At 50.5% G+C, this 19,094-nt stretch overlaps 1 protein-coding gene across 2 annotated transcripts; it reads left to right on the forward strand.

The window, feature by feature from the left end:
* The first annotated feature begins 21 nt into the window (after positions 1 to 21).
* IP6K2 (inositol hexakisphosphate kinase 2) lies at positions 22 to 18,457 on the forward strand. Of its 2 annotated transcripts, none has more exons than XM_080673549.1 (6): positions 22 to 121; positions 11,080 to 11,411; positions 13,354 to 13,576; positions 14,405 to 14,580; positions 17,006 to 17,181; positions 17,620 to 18,457. In XM_080673549.1, exons 2-6 carry the CDS (start codon positions 11,210 to 11,212, stop codon positions 18,118 to 18,120), a joined length of 1,278 nt encoding a protein of 425 aa, XP_080529675.1. In that variant the 5' UTR covers positions 22 to 121; positions 11,080 to 11,209; the 3' UTR covers positions 18,121 to 18,457. The 2 variants fall into 2 exon arrangements, with proteins under 2 accessions (XP_080529675.1, XP_080529676.1); XM_080673550.1 differs by having other exon boundaries at positions 63 to 208.
* The last annotated feature ends 637 nt before the right edge of the window (positions 18,458 to 19,094 follow it).

Below are 19,094 nucleotides of genomic sequence, written 5' to 3' on the forward strand. Positions count from 1 at the left end.
GGAGCCAATAGCGAGGGTCGCCGGGAGGGAGGCTGGGGGCGGGGCTCGGCCAGGCCGCCGCCATCTTTACGGGAGAGAAACAATAGGACGGAAGCACCGCGGGACCGGGCTGAGGCCTCAGGTAACGCCCGCCTCGCCTCGCCTCGCCTCGCCTCTGGCTTCGTCGCCCCGAGAGCTTTGAGGGAGAGTTTCTCCAAGCCGTTGTGGGGTGAGGTTTCCGGGCACGAGGGGGACCCCCGGGTTATTTGGGGAGGGGCTCCCGCTATTATGGCGGGGCGGGGGCGGGGGCGGGCGATGGGAGATTCGCAGGGTCTTTGGGGGCCGTATTTCTCCGGGTCATTTGAGAGAGACGTTCTCTCTTCAGGTTCTTGGAGGGGAAGAGCTTCAAGGGTTTTGAGGGGCAGGATCTTCCTTGCTTGTTGGGGGGCGGTCTCCCTCCCGGGTGTTTGCGGGGTGCAGGATCCCCCCCGGTCATGGAGGACGTCTCTGGTCCCGGGTCTTGGGGGGCATCTCCCCAGGACCTGGGCGCTCACCAGCCCGCGGGTTACGCAGGGCGCTCTCCTCGCCGGAGTCCACCGGCGCCGCAGGTGCGGTTCCCGGGGGCGGCCGCGGGGCCGCCATGTTGAGGGCCGAGTGGCCGTTGGGCCTGTCAGCTGGCGTCGGGGGCGGACATCTGCACACACGACCGCGTTCTCCAGGGAAGCCCCGGGACGCCCAGGGGATGCGTTCTTCCTTTAAAAACATTCCCGTGGGTGAATGTTCCAGAGAGCGAGGACGGGAGCGGGCGAGAGAAACAAGAGTGGGTTCCCCCGGCGGCATCGCTGCCCGGATGGAGCCCGCGACCCGGGCAGCACGGCCCGGGGTCCACCCGGCCACCTGCCGGTGCGCGGGGCGACGCTCCAGCTACTGAGCCACGCCGGGCGGCAGAGGACGCTTTCTTTTATTTTATTTTATTTTTTTAAAAAATATATTTTATTGATATTTTACAGAGAGGAAGGGAGAGGGATAGAGAGCTAGAAACATCGATCAGCTGCCTCCTGCACACCTCCTACCGGGGATGTGCCCGCAACCGAGGTACATGCCCTTGACCGGAATCGAACCCGGGACCCTTCAGTCCGCAGGCCGACGCTCTATCCACTGAGCCACACCGGTTTCGCCTTTTTTTATTTTTAAAAAGTATATTTTTATTGATTTCAGAGAGCAAGGGAGGGGGCGGGGAGAGAGAGAGACATCAGTGATGAGAGGGAATCGTGGATCGGCTGCCTCCTTGCACGCCCCCCACTGGGGATCGCGCCCACAGCCCGGCCCTGTGCCCTGACCGGAACCGAGCCGTGACCTCCCGGTTCCTTGGTGGGCGCTCAGCCCCGAGCCACACGGGCCGCCCGGCCGGGGCGCTTTCTCTATTCGGACAACAACCCGAAGGCTCCGTTCCCCTCGGCCATCTGATTGGGTCTCAGGTGAAGAAAGCCGCCGTAGCGGAAAATGGGCCCCGTGGACGTGCAAACAGAGACCGGTGGGATCCGGTGCCCGGGAACTAGAACTGGTCGCTGCTGGGAACTGGGCGTCTGGTAGCGCCCTGGCCGGGGCTCAGGTGGGGGCAGCGACACCAAAGGTGGCGGCTCCATCCGGGCCCGCGGCGATGGGGGAGGCAGCGGGTCCATGTTTCTCTCGCAGGGGTGTTTGTCTCCCCCCTTCCTCTCTTTCTCTAAAATCAGTAAAAAACATGTCCTCCGGTGAGGATTTCAGAAACAAACAAATACAACAACATGTTGGTAGCGAAATGTCCGTAGATCAAGAATAAAAATAGCTTTAAGAAAACGTACTGAGGCCTTTGAAAAGCGGTAACAAAAACGTTGCAGGTAACCAGTAGTTTATGGTAGTTTCTGTAAAGCACCATGATTACAGTAATTTTGGTGAATTTTAGTATTTAAATATTTGTTGTACTTGCATTTTTTTTTTTTTTTTTTTAAGCAGGGTAACGTTTTAAGTGAACTAAGATGCTTATTTCCATAGGTTGCTGCTGTGGGGTTTATATAATTGCATCCTATAACCTGGTGTTACGTATCTGAAGAGAAGTTTCGGGGTAATGTTATTGTTTTAACTTTAGCCACTGTCAGCATTAAAAAGAGGGCAAAATTAGCCCTAGCTGCTTTGGCTCAGTGAATAGAGGTCGGCCTGCAGACTGAAGAGTCCCGGGTTCGATTCTGGTCAAGGGCACATGCCCAGGTTGGGGGCTCAATCCCCAGCGAGGGACGTGCAGGAGGCAGCCCATCCATGATTCTCTCTCATCATTGATGTTTCTCTCTCTCTCTCCCTCCCCCTTCCTCTCTGAAATCAATAAAAATACATTTTTTTAAAAAGTGGGCAAAATTAATGCTCTATCATATTTGACATAATCGGCCAGTTGATTGGTTAGTAACTTTTTCTTTGGAGGAAAAATCATTTGAACCCTTAACTGTTACTCCAATTGATTTACTTGCCTTGTGAATTTAAAGTAGAATTCACAGTTACTGTTAGAAATGACATCAATGAGAACGAGGACTAGAGGCGATATAATTGTAAAGAGAGTTCAGCAGATGTAATAGACTTCTGGAGTCAGGGCTTTGGAAGTGACAGGTGCACTGGATAGCAGCCCTGCAGCTGCCTGAGCAGCGGGATGTGTGGGGAAGGGACAACCTGACCGGGCAACTTCCTGGTGCCCTTGCAGGCGGTGCCAGCACTTCTGTCAGCACCAGAGCTGTCCCTGGTCTCCAGGCAACTGGGTTGAGCCTGAGCCTCCCTGAGGCTGGCTTGCTGAGGTGAAAAGTTTCCATTGTTTGGCTCATAAAGGGGATGCACTGGGGAAGAATATCCCCTTTAATTAAAGTTGCTTTACCTCATGAGATAATCACCTTAAATTGAACATATTTTTTGCATAGTAAAAAGTAAGTAGATGATCACACTCGTGTGATTACGTTTTAAAGCATGTTTTTGTTTTTATTATTTATTTTTTAATCCTCACCTGAGGATATTTTCCATTGATTTTTAGAGAGAGTGGAAGAGAGAGGGAGAGACAGAGAAACATGGATGTGAGAGGAACACAATTGGTTGCTTCTTGCACGGGCCCCAAGCAGGGACCCCGGGCTGGGGAGGAGCCTGCAACCCAGGTACCTGCCCTGACTGGGAATCTTGGGTTTATGAGGGAATGCATGGCTGTCCCTGAAAGTCCAGCATCAGGGGTACCTTCACAGAAAAGAAGAAGCCCTTCTTTGACCAAGATGGTGACTCAGACCGACCTTGGTGCAGATGATGCAAGATACTCAATGTGAGGCCAGTGAGCTCAGTTAGAATGGATGCGGAGGTACACATCAGCCAGTGCATCTGTACACAGAAATTGTTATACTGCCATTATGACCTTTTAAAGTATATTTTCTGGTTATTATAGTATGTAATTATGAAAATTTTGTAAATTAAGAAATGTATAAGTAAAACTTAATCCCTTTATTGAAGTACAATTTCTCTACAATAATACCAGTTTCAAGCCTATAATTTGGTGAGTTTTGACAAACTTCTGTAGTCACTGTCCCAGTGGCAGCACAGACTGTGTGCATGCCCCTTGGCAGCCAGTCCTGTTCCCGGCCTCTGCTCCCGGCAGCTGCTCATCTGCTGCTATGGTTTTGCTTTTTCTAGAATTTCCGAGAAATGGAACTTCACGGTATATCTTATGTGACTGGCTTTTTCCACTTCACATAATGTTCTTGTGATTAATCTTGGTTTTGCATGTATCAATGCATTCCTTCTCATGAATATTCCATTATGCAGATCTATGACATACCACAACTGGTTTATTCATTCACCTGCTGGATGGGCATCGGGTTGTTTCTGCCTCTTGGCTATTGTGAATAATGCCTCTGTGAACATTCTCATGTACAATTCTTTTTATTTTAATCTTTCATTGTGAGAGTATTACATATGTTCCCTTTTCCCCCATTGATCTCTTCTAGACCCCCACCCCTCATGTACAATTCTTTTTTTTTTTTTTTTTTAATATTTTGATATTTTACAGAGAGGAAGAGAGAGGGATAGAGAGCTAGAAACATCGATGAGAGAGAAACATCGATCAGCTGCCTCCTGCACACCTCCCACTGGGGATGTGCCCGCAACCAAGGTACGTGCCCTTGACCGGAATCGAACCTGGGACCCCTCAGTCCGCAGGCCGACGCTCTATCCACTGAGCCAAACCGGTTTCGGCTGTACAATTCTTTTTATTTTAATCTTTCATTGTGACAGAGTATTACATATGTTCCCTTTTCCCCCATTGATCTCTTCTAGACCCCCACCCCTCATGTACAATTCTTTGTGTAGACATTTGTTTTTATTTCTCTTAGGTAAATGCATATGAGGAAGATTGCGGGGTCATATAATAAGTGTATGTTTAACTTTATAAGTGGTGGTATCTTCTTGTATTTCCCCCAGCAGTGTTTGAGAGTGCCAGTGACTGACACTGGTGGTGGAGTTGGGGTGTGTGTGGATGTGTGCAGTGCCAGGCAGTGGCTCTGGGGCCACGGGAGAGCTCACGGAGAGGAGGGGCAGGGGGTAAGGGTTGCTTTCCCACCATCAGGCTAGTGTGCCTCACATTGTCCCCTGTGTCTACCCAAACTTGGGGCTTTTCTGGAGGGAGCGTAAGCAGCCCCAGCAGATCCCATGTGGAGCCTCATTAACTAAATTCTAGATATGTGAGCTAGGGGCCCGGCGCTGTCAGGAGTCATAGCTGTCTTATTTTAAAAGTTAAGAATATTAATAAACTGTTTCCAGGAGATCCCTAAACCAGTTTCATAGATTTAGGGGCGTGAATTGTGGGAGAAAGCTGTGTCCTAGCCTAGGATGAATCCTGCTGTGTTTCTTACCTGGTCATGGTTTCGTGGACAAATGTGTGAGGTAATACAGGACGTTTAGCAGGTAATACACCTGGAGCCAGTGTTTTATGGTATTCCGTGTCTCTAGGTACAGGCCTGTCCATCGCACGGACTTCATGGTAACCGTTACTACCCGGGGTTCTCGGGAAACTAGGCCTTGGACTCAGATGTTTGAAAACCAGTGAGCGACCCCGTTGCTCACACCGCATGTGGAACAGGAGGGAGTAGCAGGTGACGCAGAGCAGGCGCTTGGGGTGCTTTTCTTGGGAGGCTGCTGGCGACTTCGATCCTTCATTTCCCTGCAGGGACAGGGCCTGTACGGCCCCGTGGAACACGTTGTAGAGTGAAGGCGTACTTACGTTCCTAGTGAGAAACTGAACACAACTGAAAGAACCACAAAACAGGGCTCACCTTATTCGTGCACTACATTGACATTTATTTGTTTTTCCTTTTTGGTTAAAACACCAATTTGGTTACATGGCCCACAGGGTAGAGATGCACTCCAGCCCTCTCCTCTCTGTTTTGTAGATCAGCAAACGAGTCTGTAAAACTAATGGGGACCTTCTCCGAGTAATCCAATCACCTCCCTGCAGTGTAATTCCGCCTTACATTTGGGCGTTTCCTGTCATCAGACGTGGCTCAGGTGAGAATGAGCCTATTTTTCTTTTTTTTTTTTTTTAAATATATTTTATTGATTTTTTTACAGAGAGGAAGGAAGAGGGATAGAGAGTTAGAAACATCTATGAGAGAGAAACATCGATCAGCTGCCTCCTGCACACCCCCCACTGGGGATGTGCCCGCAACCAATGTACATGCCCTTGACCGGAATCGAACCTGGGACCTTTCAGTCCGCAGGCCGACGCTCCATCCACTGAGCCACACCGGTTTTGGCTGAGCCTATTTTTCTTGCCTCTCTGCTCAAGAGGATGACTCTGGGGAGTCGTGTCCTGGGGACTGCCAGAGCTGGTGCTGCGGGGAGGGGTAAGTGCCACATCATCCCCACAGCTGTGAGCACACTGAGGACCTGGGAGAGGAGGCAGGGACCTGACCCTGCCTTTCAGCCTCCAGCCACATCCAGGAGCCATCCTCTACAGCAGGGGTCCTCAAACTACGGCCCACGGCCACATGTGGCCCGCCGAGGACATGGATCCGGCCCGCCGGGTGCCGCTGCCTGTCCTGCTTAGCAGCCCACTCGTCCCGGGCCCGCAGTGCGCATAGGAATTTGTTCATAGTTTTTTTTTTAAACTATAGTCCGGCCCTCCAAAGCCCCCTGTTTAAAAAGTTTGAGGACCCCTGCTCTACAGGGAGCTGCTGCAAGGACTCGTTTTCGTTGGTTTTGGGTTTGTCATTGGAGATGGGGATGGATAAGAAATGTGTGGAAAGATAGTTTTCTTCTGAATTGAATACATTTAAGGAATCTTGAACAGAGCTGGGAAGGGATTTGTATTGTTGTTAGCATTGCTCTGATAACAAAAGTGGTTTTGTACACTGTTATGAAAGGTTTTTGGATTATGTTTCTAAAGCCTGGCCCGTGAGGAGCGTCTTATACGCTCACAGTTTAATAATTACTGCGGGCCCGGGACGAGTGGGCTGCTAAGCAGGACAGGCAGCGGCACCCGGCGGGCCGGATCCATGTCCTCGGCGGGCCGCATGTGGCCGTGGGCCATAGTTTGAGGACCCCTGCTGTAGAGGATGGCTCCTGGATGTGGCTGGTCCGTGCTCGGGCACCAGCAGTCTCACCATGAGTCTGTAGGTTTCCTGTGGAATTGCTCTTATTCACGAGGTCTTTTCAGTAGAAGAGAGGGAACCACCCTCAGATCTTGAGACGGGGAGTGTGTGGCCCAGCATCTCAGAGCGCCACCTTATGGAGAGAGCCTGGAATGCCAGGATTGTGCTCACCCGTAGAGCTGGTTGCGGGCGTTGTGTCTTTGAGCACATGCCCTCCTGAGTGCTACTCTGCTGATGAGAAGGTAGTGCCAGGTGAGAAATCGGGGCCTTCGGCCCTGGCCGTCATGGCTCAGTTGGTTGAGCATCGACCCATGAACCACAAGGTCACCGTTTGCTTGCCGGTCTGGGCACATGCCTGAGTTGCGGGCTTGATCCCCAGTAGGGGCTGTGCAGGAGGCAACTTGATCAATAATCAGTGGTTTTCTCTCACATCAGTGTTTCACTCTCCCTCTCCCTTCCTCTCTTACTAAAATCAATAAAAACCTATTTTTAAAAAATTAGGACCTTTGGTTTTCTGCACTTTGCCTGTAGGGAAGCTTATTAATTCCTAACCCTTGAGTTTAATTGGGGTCCACAGCCTGTTTTCTCTGAAAGGAAGAAATGAACACCAGTTTAAACGCTGTGAAAGGTTATATACAGTAGGTCCTCGGGTTACATCGGAGATCCGTTCCTACTGCTCGAGGTAGCGATTTTCGTCTTAAGTCAGAACCCACCTACATAAGCACCTACGTCATTCACATGGAGCACAGACACAGCAGTAATGAAGTGACACAGTAAAAAAAATTTAAAAGGAAGGTAACAATTCCTGACCTTTACTTGTGGTAAATAAATAATAAAAAACATAAAGCACATATGTACGTACACAGAAATGATGGAACTTTTTTTTTTTTTTTTAAATATATTTTATTGATATTTTACAGAGAGGAAGGGAGAAGGATAGAGAGCTAGAAACATGGATGAGAGAGAAACATCGATCAGCTGCCTCCTGCACACCTCCCACTGGGGATGTGCCCGCAACCAATGTACATGCCCTTGACCGGAATCGAACCCGGGACCCCTCAGTCCGCAGGCCGACGCTCTATCCACTGAGCCAAACCGGCCTCGGCTGGAACTTTTTTTTTTTTAATGAATAAATGGGATATGGCGACGTAACCATGAAACAATGTACGTTGAGTCCGACGTAACCCGAGGACTGCCTCTCTAGTCCTGTGCCACACGATGGTAACAACAGACCACATATATGATGGCTGTCCCGTAGGATTATAATAGAAGTGAAAAATTCCTGTCACCTTGTGGCCTCTAGCCATGTTAACGTTGTAGTGCAACACATTACCCACATGTGTGTGGTGATGCTGTTGTAAACAAGCCAGCTGCCGGTTGTATAAAAGATGTTACATACAATTATGTACAGTGCATGATGCTTAACAAGACAATAAATGACGGTCACTGGTTTATATGTTTACTATGCTGTACTTTTTATCATTACTTCAGAGTGTACTCTTTCTGCTTATTTAAAAAAAAGCACAGCCCTGCCCTAACCGGTTTGGCTCAGTGGATAGAGCGTCGGCCTGCGGACTGAAGGGTCCCGGGTTCAATTCCGGTCAAGGGCATGTACCTTGGTTGCGGGCACATCCCCAGTAGGAGGTGTGCAGGAGGCAGCTGATCGATGTTTCTCTCTCATCGATGTTTCTAGCTCTCTATCCCTCTCCCTTCCTCTGTAAAAAAAATCAATAAAATATATTTAAAAAAATAAAAAAAGCGCAAAGGTTTTCTGTACAAGTATGCATGTTATGCTGGCAGCAGCTTCATACATCTTGTGTTTACAGCGCCTCTTGGTTACATAATTTTCTCTTTTAAAAAAAAATGTTTGTATTGATTTTAGAGAGAGAGGAAGAGAAAGATAGAAACATGGATAAGAAACACCTCTGCACACCCCCACTGGGGACCAAATCCACAACCCAGGCGTTTGCCCCGACTGGACTCGAACTGGGGGCTTCCTGGTGCACGGGTCAGTGCTCCATCACTGAGCCACTCCGCTGGGCGCGTGATTGTCTCTTGTGTGTGTTAATCTCGTGTTGTTTTGTACGGTAACATGCTGTGCAGGCTTGTAGCCTAGGAGCAATAGGCTGTACCGTACAGCCTAGGGGTGTGGAGGGCTGTACCATCTAGGTTTGTGAACGTGCCCTCTGATGTTCGCACAGTGACCGAATCGCCTGATGATGCATTTCTCAGAATGTGCCCTTGTTGTTCAGTGGCGCCTGACGTGTTTTATAAATAGGCTCTATAAATACATAGTGGAAGCTCGCTCGTAGGACAAGCTAAGTGTCCCAAGTACGTAGGAGTGCTGTGTCAAGGCAGAGACCCTGGCCCTGGTGGCTGCCATGTGGGAGCAGCCAGCAGACGGAGGTTCATTTGGGAGCTGTGCCTTACTGTCTCTTACTGTGGATGAGTTTGCTTCCCTCCCCGAGTCAGCTTCATTGTTGGCGACAGGGAGAGTAGGATCTGCCTCTTAGAAGGTACTGTGAGGACTAAATGAGGTTTGATCCTGCAACGAGTCTGGCACATAATGGGGGCTTTCCTCACTTTAGAGGGCAGTGGCACTTTTCCAGCCGGCATCCTCACCACCACCATCTCGGGGGGTCATGGGAAGCAGAGGAGCACCCAGTAACCCTGTACAGACACTGCAGCGTAGCCCGAGCCCTGTGGGTAATGCTGGTACTGACTGTATCCGGAAATTACAGACAGAAAGCAGACAGGCCCTGACACTGCTGACAGTCACACAGAGGAGGGGCTTTGCTGAGATCCGGTGTGTTTGGGAATGCGAAGTCGGGTGTAAGGCCCTGACCTCCCAGTGGGAGCGAGCTGTGATTGCCTGGGAGTACAGCTTCGGTTTAAAGGCCTGCCCCAGCCTTTGGAGATCAGGAGAGAACTGATAAAAATAGTTGGTGACCTAGAACAGTGTATCTTTTTAAAGGGAGTTAGACAGCCTTGATCAGTTGTTTTTAGATACAGACGTTAATCATTAAAGCTGGGCCCCAGCTCCACCGCTAATTAAGGGTACTGGGGCCGAAACCGGTTTGGCTCAGTGGATAGAGCGTCAGCCTGCGGACTGAAAGGTCCCGGGTTCGATTCCGGTCAAGGGCATGTACCTTGGTTGCGGGCACGTCCCCAGTGGGGGGTGTGCAGGAGGCAGCTGATTGATGTTTCTCTCTCATCAATGTTTCTAACTCTCTATCCCTCTCCCTTCCTCTCTGTAAAAAATCAATAAAATATATTTTTAAAAAAAATAAAAAAAAATAAGGGTACTGGGGCATGTATTTGGCCTTGATAGGGGCAGTGTGTTTGGACGCCCTGGGGAAGTAAATCTTACTCGATGACGTGGAAGCAGTTTTTCCCTTTAAGTGCATTTTATAAAAACCTAATTAATGACCAACAGTGAACACCAATGTAAACTATGATGATGTAGGTGTATCATCATACACCTATAATAATAATCTATAATAATAAAAGGGTAATATGCTAATTAGACCGACATCATTCCGGAGGTCCTTCCTGAGAAGCTGGGGCCGGAGGGAAGCCAGCCTTGTCCCGGGTGCCTGCAGGCGGCCCAAGGGAAGCAGCCCGGGTCCGGGTGCCGGAGGGAAGCCAGTGCCAGCAGCCGGGGAAGGAAGGCCTACTCTTGCACGATTCGGGCCTCTCATTTGTAATAAATGTACTGCACTGGGGGGGAGTGTTGATAATGGGAAAGTCATGCATATATGGGGGCAGGTGGTTATATGGGAAATCTATCTTCCTCTTAATTTTGTCTTGAACCTAAAACTTATCTAAAAAGTAGTTTATTGAAAATTATATAATTAACAAAGAGACTTGGACATCAGTTACCTTCCGTTTAACAATTTTATTAGAAAATAGTAAGATTTAGCCCTAACCGGTTTGGCTCAGTGGATAGAGCATCGGCCTGCGGACTCAAGGGTCCCGGGTTTGATTCCGGTCAAGGGCATGTACCTTGGTTGCGGGCACAACCCAAGTGGGAGGTGTGCAGGAGGCAGCTGATGGATGTTTCTCTCTCATCGATGTTTCTAACTCTCTATCCCTCTCCCTTCCTCTCTTTAAAAAATCAATAAAATATATTTAAAAAATAATAAAGAAAATAGTAAGATTTAATCCGAATATTAGGTTTGAAATGATGACTTTCCCTCATTGTGGCTTCACGTTTTGCCCCGCACTGTTAAGGGCTGTTTAGAGGCACCTGGAGCCAGCCCAGTCCCTAAGCGTGGGCTGCTTGGGCCTCACCCAGCAGGCTTTGTTTGTATCCGAGGGAGGAGGCGGGCGGTGGGTGAGGTGGGCGGGCCCTCTGAGAGCTCAGTCTGTTTGTCTTGCTGCTGGAGGCGGAGGGCCCTAAGGCAGATGCCGTCCCAGGTCACTTCCAACTCCTGCCACTGTTTGCTTCCCGCAGAGTGTCCTGTCGTGCGCAACCAAGGAGCCAAGGCCAGACACCAACACAGACAGACGACAGACAGACGGAGGAAGCTCTGGCCGCTGGGCCCAGCCGCCTCCCCCTTCTCCCTGTTGCTCGCCCCTGGAGGATGAGCCCAGCCTTCAGGGCCATGGACGTGGAGCCCCGCGCCAAGGGCGTCCTGCTGGAGCCCTTCATCCACCAGGTCGGGGGGCACTCTTGTGTGCTCCGCTTCAACGAGACGACTCTGTGCAAGCCCCTGGTCCCGAGGGAGCACCAGTTCTACGAGACTCTCCCAGCTGAGATGCGCAGATTCACTCCCCAGTACAAAGGTGAGCCCCCCGCTGCTGCTAGGGGTCACCAGCGCCTGGTGAGGAGAAGTGAGGCGAGGCGAAGTGAGGCGTGGTGACCTCTGTGGCAGCCATACCCAGAGCCTTCACCCCTCCCACTCACTGTGTTTCCCTCCGCCGCCTCCTCCTCTTGGCCCTCAGCCCAGCACCTCACACCCTCAGTTTTCAAGTCCTGGTAAGATTGCTCAATTGTCTTTTGTTTTGTGGATTGCTTTGAGTTTATTTTGGTTTTTGGTGACAGTGTAGTTGTGTTTTATGTTCAAGTGTCTCTCAGTCACAGTAACCCATAGTCTCCATGGAGGGCCAGCGGGAAGACTGGGAGGATTTTTCCCAGAAGGCTTGCGGCCGGCTTTCTGTCCTCCAGAAAACCAGAAGCCCTGGTGATAGGTAGGCTCGGGGCAGGTTGAGTCAGATGGAATGCAGGAGTGGGAGGCCTGTGCCGACGAGCTGGAGCCCAGTGCTGTTATGAAGCCCAGTGCTGTTACGGAATGTCCCTGACATTGCCCTGTTACAGCAGCCTTCTGATTCCCAGAGGGTGACTCTGCCTTTTTATAATGCATTCTGGGGGGACAGCAGCAGCCACCAGCATGGTGTGTTCTTTCCTGGGGAGGTGGGGTTCTTTGTAAATTAAGGAAGAATCCATTCAGGAAATCAATGTGAAATTTGTATTGTCTGGTTAAACAAAAGACTCTTGAACAACTCGGGTTCTTCTGGGACTGTTGAAACACTCTTTGAAGACAGAGTGTGCTGGGCACCTCACTGTCTGAATATGCATGTGTGATGTGGGGGTGGGAGAGTTGGGGGCCCTCACTTGGTCCTTCTCTGTTGTTTTTTCCAGGACAAAGCCAAAGGCCCTTTGTTAGCTGGCCGTCCCTGCCCCCCTTTTTCCCCTGGTTCTTTCCCCATGGCCACAGGGAAGTGTGGCCCCTGAATTCCCCACCCCGGCTCCTCTGCGCCCAGAGCCGGGGACCACCTCAGAAGTGTCGTCTCTCTCTGAGCACGCATTCCCCTGCAGCGGGCGGGCAGCAAGGACTGAGCACATTGAGTGATCCTGGGCCAGAGAGGTCTGGGAGGACAGGTGTTCAGCCAGTCGGTTGTAAGGCGCGCGTCGACACCTGCTGAAAAGCTGCCAGTTGACAAGCCCCTCCTCAGAGACTGACTGATTACACACGCAGGTGCTAGAGACCGGAGGGGGGAAGAGCTGCTCGCGAGGCGCCACCATCTGTACCCCAGCCCAGCCCTACTTGCCTTGTGTTGATTTTGTTCTTTTGTGATATGAGATCTCCAGAGACCAATAAAACAACCTTTGAGCAGGACAAAGAGGCGTGGGGCCCCTCCCGTATGGGGGTGCTGCAAGAAGCCTCGCTAGGGTGTCTTGTGCTGTGTGGTTTGTTTTGCTTGCTCCTTCATTTCGTTTTGCTTGCCCAGTCGCTCCTTACCCTTGGATGCTCTTACGCCTCAGGCACACCTGTGTCCCTGGGTTCCGGCTCTGCTATAAAGCAAGCCTTGAGGCCGTCGGAGTTTCTGTTTAGGGCATTAAAAATCCTCCCAAGATATAAAGAGCAAATGTGTTTACACCTCTCTCAGAATTAGAAGGGTTACATAAAAATTAATAAACGTTTTCGATGATGGAAAAATGTGTCTTGTAATTCTTTGGCTCTTGCCTTGCTGAGTGCATCAGAGAGGAAGCCTCAGCTGTGTCTGCTCCCTAACGCTTGTCGTGTGTGGTGTCATCTCTCCTAGTGTTCTGATATTTGTTAGGTTTGCAGATGAGTTTGGGGCCTCTGGCAACATAGAGACTAAGGAACAGGGTAAGAGAAAACCATAAATGTTACAATCATGTTATTTATAACATACATGGAATTAAAAGTTCTCTCTGCGTCTGTGAAATTAAAGTCCTCTCTGCTCCTTACCCCCCTTCTAGGTGTGGTGTCTGTGTGCTTTGATGAAGATGAAGACAGGAACTTGTGCTTAATAGCATATCCATTAAAAGGGGACCATGGAACTGTGGACAGTGTAGACAATTCAGACTGTGAACCAAAAAGTAAGCTCCTAAGGTGGACAAACAAAAAACATCATGTCCTAGAGACAGAAAAGACCCCCAAGGACTGGGTGCGGCAGCACTGGAAGGAGGAGAAAATGAAGAGGTGGGTATAAGCTGAGGGAACCCTGGACTCGGGGAGGGACGTGGTGGGGGACCCTAGTTGCAGCTCAGTGCCCTGGACCTAAGGATGCACTTCGTGCACTTAGTAGGTGCCTTGTCACTCAGTGGCCGGTTTTCCTGGCACACGTGGCTTCTCTGCATTTGACTGCATTACATCGTGACGTTTGGATAAGTGGCTGTGGCGGCAGCTACGGAAGGATTTCAGGCACCTTCCTCTGCGCCAGTCCTTACGCTGCGTCCTGGGGTGTGGCAGGCCTAAGACAGCCATTGGTTCAGGTTGGTCACTGATGGTGGGAGAAAACCGGTCTGCTGGGCATCCTCAGGAATCCACCTAGGCAGGGCCTTCCAAGTGCCACACCTTGGCAGAGCGTGTAAACATACAAATGGAGGTGTGGATGAGGCAGGTAAGTAGGCTGGATATTGCCATGGTATTTCAGTTCCCATTTCCCCGTCCCCAGCATTGGGAGCCAGGGAGCCTGGGCGCACCAGGAACCAGGGGTACTGCCGTGAGGAAGGAGGCTGTGTAGGCTGCCTGGGGGGCGAGTGGGGAGGCAAAGGCTGTTCTTGCATCATAGGTTCTCCGTACTGTAGAAAAACAGTGAGCTGGCCTCTTAATTAAAAAAAAGAAAGAAAAGTCATTTTTCCGGAGGTACAATATACATACAATGACATGTACCTTTTTAAAGTGTTTGATATGTGCACCATATCAAGACATCAAACTTCTCATCACTCTAGAAAGTTCCTTTGTGCTTCCTTTGGCCCTGAATTTTGATAAGACAGTGTGATTTATCGATCCTTTCTCTCTTTATAGCCATAAGTTAGAAGAAGAATTTGAGTGGCTGAAGAAATCTGAAGTCTTGTACTACAGTGTAGAGAAGAAGGGGAATGTAAGTTCCCAGCTTAAATACAACAACCCTTGGAGCATGAAGTGTCACCAGCAACAGTTACAGAGAATGAAGGAGAATGCAAAGCATCGGAACCAGTACAGTATCCTTTGTTTACAGGGCATCTCTGTCTGGGGTGGGGTGGGGTGGGGGTGGGGGTGGTCAGGAGCCCCTGGGAGCTTGGAGAGAAGGTATGAGCTGTTAGTCCTGGTTGTGCCGGGATGCTGCTGTGTGACAGCTGTGGGCAGAGTCACTGCCCTCAGGCCAAGAGCTGCTCTGGGAATGCAGAGGGGGGGCATTTTGAGAGGTTTTGGGGGATGAGTGGCTGCTCAGTCAGGGACCAGTCTGCGTCGGGAGGCCTTTGGCCTAGAGAACAAGGGGCAGGTTTGTATTTTAGACTCCTCAGAAGTCCCCAAACACAGCTCTCTGCCAAGGGTCAGGTGGGGGCGGACTGACCACCCCCGCTCCAGGCCCATGGAGAAAGCACAGGCCATTTCTATTTCTCTCCTTACCCACCAAGCTATGTGTAATGGGTTTTTTAAAAATACGTTTTTATTGATTTTAGAGGAATGGAGAAGGGGGAGAGATAGAAACATCAGTGATGAGAGAGTCATTGATCAGCTGCCTCCTGCATGCCCCCTCCTGGGGACTGAGCCTGCAACCCGGGCAAGTGCCCTGACCATGACCTCCTGGTTCATGGGTCGATGTTCAACCACTGAGCCACACCAGCTGGGCTCGATTTTTTTGTTTTAATCGTGTGGGGGGAAATTCCTCAGAATTGAGTGTGTGTGGAAAAAAAAAAAAGTGTTTTATTTTTTAACATTTTATTAGGGAAAAATGTAAACCTGTTAAAAATAATACATGTTGAACCTTTAAGTACCAGTTAGGCGGGTTCGGCAGGAAACCCACTCTCAGGACTATATCCACCCAGCCCGACAGCGGACCTGCTTCGGAGGCAAGGCTCAGGTGTAACGTTGCCCCTGTGTGCACCCAGCATGCATCTCTAAGAGAGCAGGGCCTTTTAACACATTATTACCATTGCTACTCCTTAAAAAAGGGGACAATAATTCCTTCCTATGAAATCCCTAGTTTCTGTCCACATTTTCCTGATTGTCTCATGAGTAAGCTTGTATTGATAGTCTCCATGAATGGGGATCTAGATGAGGCTCACGTGTTGCCTTTGGTTGAAATGTAAGGTTTTCTAAATACCCTTCTTATTTTTTCTTAGAAATTTCTTGCTAAAGAGACTAGGTCTCCTAGAGTTTCCCACTCTCTGGGTTTTACTGATTACATCCTTGCGGTGTCTTACATGTTACTCCGTCTCCTCTGTTTCCATTAAGTTGATCATTTTATCCTCAGGCTTGATCAGATTCAGGTTCGGTGGGGTGGGGTGGGGTGGGGTGGGGTGGGGTGGGGGCCAGAGCCTCAGAGATGGCGGTGTCCACCAGGAAGCAGGTGTTGTCTTTTTCTTTTGTCTCGTCCTTAGGTCTGTGTCTCTCATTGGGTGATTTTCTGATTTTGACATTCCTGCCTTCATGAGCTGGAATCCTATAAAGAAAACTTTTCCTCATTAAGTCCGTGCTTATCCTGAGGTATAGTTTATACAGGAAAAGCAGATTAAAGTCTCCCTTTATTTATTAGATCCGTATTTGGAATAAGGAGTCCGTTTCTTAACATCCTCCAAAGGTTTCCTGTGAGTTGTTTAGCATAAGTATGAATCCATTAATTTAAACATATTTGACATGTTTCAGTTCATTGCAGTTGTCTTTATTGATGCTCAAATTATCTCACCTTTGCCAGTGGGAGACTTTTAAAATAAGCTCCTGAGTCACTTGGACACAATCACAATAGTTGTAATAGCTGTCTTACTTTCTGGTATGGGAAGAAGTCCAGGGTCATGTATGTTTCTGGCTCCAGAAGTGAATTTAACCATTCCTCTGAGGCAGGGGCTGCAAACCTTTCCAGTTAAAGCTCCAAATAGTAAACATGTTAGGTCTTGCAGGCCACATACTCTGTCACAACTCTGTCGTTGTAGCATGACAGCAGCCATAGATAGTAAATGAATAAGTATGGCTGTATTCCAATAAAACTGTTTATGGTCACTGAGATTTTAATTTCATTTTCACGTTTCATGATGGAATTGTGTGTGGGGGGCGTCATGCATCTGGTCATCATTTCTAGACATTTTTAGTGTATGCAGCTGGGAAAGACACATTTATTTTCTTTAAATATATTTTTATTGATTTCAGAGAGGAATGGAGAGAGTGAAAGAGAAACGTCAGTGATGAGAGAGAATCATTGATCGGCTGTCTCCTGCACGCCCCACACGGGATGGAGCCCGCAGCCCGGGAGCCTTTTAGCCCGGTGTCAGCCTTGGGCTCCTGGTGTGGGAGATGGCAGGACGGGTGGGGCCCTCTGCGTGCCAGGCTTCTCTGGGCACTGTGTGCAGGCGTGTGCCCTGGGAGTGGAGTGCCGAAGGCCCTTGCAAAGCTCCTGCTCTTTAGAGGGTGTTTTCCTTAAGCACTCAGAATTTATCTTACTGGAGAACCTCACTTCCCGATACGAGGTACCTTGTGTCCTGGACCTCAAGATGGGGACACGCCAGCATGGTGACGATGCTTCAGAGGAGAAGGCAGCCAACCAGATCCGAAAATGCCAGCAAAGCACCTCCGCTGTCATTGGTGTGCGCCTGTGCGGCATGCAGGTGAGGCAGAGCTGGTGCATGGTGTGGCTGGCTGCGGCGTCCGGCAGCTGTCGCTCCCCTACCTTGGCATAGTCCTGTTTTTTCTCAAAAGATACCAGATTTGATTAAATGTTACACTTTCTGGTTAGAAAAGCAAGCACGCATGCCTGGGTCATCCCCTCTGGGCTGCCTGGCTGGCTGAGTCCAGTCTGTGGACAGGAGAACGGGCAAGGCAAGCGGGTTAGGTCCTCTCCATCAATTGTACACTGAACACGGAGCTGGGGCAGAACCCACGCCAGAGGGTTGTATCCTGGGTGTTGATTGGCAAGCACAGTGTCTCCTGTGACCCAACAAGTTAGAGGGTATGGTTGGTCCAGAGCTGTTATTATCACAGCCACGCCCCAGGGGCCTGGCTTTGAGGTGGCTGTCAGCCCTGACCTGCTGGTCTCCCTCCCACAGGTGTACCAGGCGGGCAGTGGGCAGCTCATGTTCATGAACAAGTACCATGGACGGAAGCTGTCGGTGCAGGGCTTTAAGGAGGCGCTTTTCCAGTTCTTCCACAACGGGCGGTACCTGCGCCGGGAGCTGCTGGGCCCCGTGCTCCAGAAGCTGGCGGAGCTCAAGGCTGTGCTGGAGCGACAGGAGTCGTACCGCTTCTACTCCAGCTCCCTGCTCATCATCTACGACGGCAAGGAGTGGCCCGAGGTGGCGCTGGACTCGGATGCGGAGGACTTGGAGGACCTGTCCGAGGAGTCGGCCGACGAGTCTGCTGGGGCCTATGCCTTCAAGCCCCTCGGCGCCAGCTCAGTGGACGTGCGCATGATTGACTTTGCACACACCACCTGCAGGCTGTACGGCGAGGACAGCGTCGTGCACGAGGGCCAGGATGCTGGCTACATCTTCGGGCTCCAGAGCCTGATAGACATTGTCACAGAGATCATTGAGGAGAGCGGGGAGTGAGCTGGCCGACGGCACCGGCCCTTGACCCTCTGTGTCCCGGGCACAGCTGTGCTGTGTCGGGAGGAAGCCAGTGTGGCCAGGGGGAGGCCTCTGCAGCCTGGAGCTGACGCCCAGAGGCCTCGAGTCCCCGCCTGAGCCAGCCCCACCGCGCTCCGAGTCTATTTATTTTAACTGTTTCTTCGACATTCCATGTTTGATGATGCAGATACCTCTCTTCCCTGAGTGTAAATGTCCTAATACAAACCCTTTTGCTAATTGTACACAGTGCTGCTCTCATTTTTTTTTATTGAATTTATTGGGGTGACATTGGTTAATAAAATCATATAGATTTCAGATATACAGTCTATAACAACATCTGTATATTGTGTTTTTACCGCCCCCAGTCGGGTCTCCATCACCATTTACCCCCTTCACCTTCTAACCCCCCGTTCCCCCCCCTCCGTCTTCCTTGCCAGAGGCAGGCAGCCATCTCCTCTTCCACCCCTCAGAAGCCTCCTCACCTACTGGCCCCGCAGTATTCTCCTTGCCACTGCCCCCTCCATGGGTCTTAAAGTCACCACAGCCTCTTGGCTTGGTCCTCAGTCCCCTAACCTAGCACCCTGAGGTAACCCCCAAAGGACCCCGACACGTGTCACCTTAGCCGATGGCTCTGGGGTCCGCTCGCCGTGTCCCAGCACCTCCTCTGGAAAGAACGACACTGGACTCCTGGCGGGTCAGCAGCTCGTTGGCTGGACATTGTGATGTCAGAGGACCTGGAACCAATAGCGGGCCAGCCACCAGGCTCTGGCTGCTGGCAGCAATGGGCTCTGGTGAAGGCCCAGGCGATGGCTGTGCCATGAGGGGTGTCCTGGGCAGGTTGGCGCTCGGCCTCACCACCTGTCACCATAGTATTCAGCCCTGGGCCCCGGCAACCGTGCCGTCTTATCCTTCAGCCAGGGCAGCCCCGGGAGAGCGCTTCTGGGAGGAGGGGTGTG

Source organism: Plecotus auritus, assembly GCF_963455305.1.
Source record: "Plecotus auritus genome assembly, chromosome: 6".
Taxonomy (NCBI): domain Eukaryota; kingdom Metazoa; phylum Chordata; class Mammalia; order Chiroptera; family Vespertilionidae; genus Plecotus; species Plecotus auritus.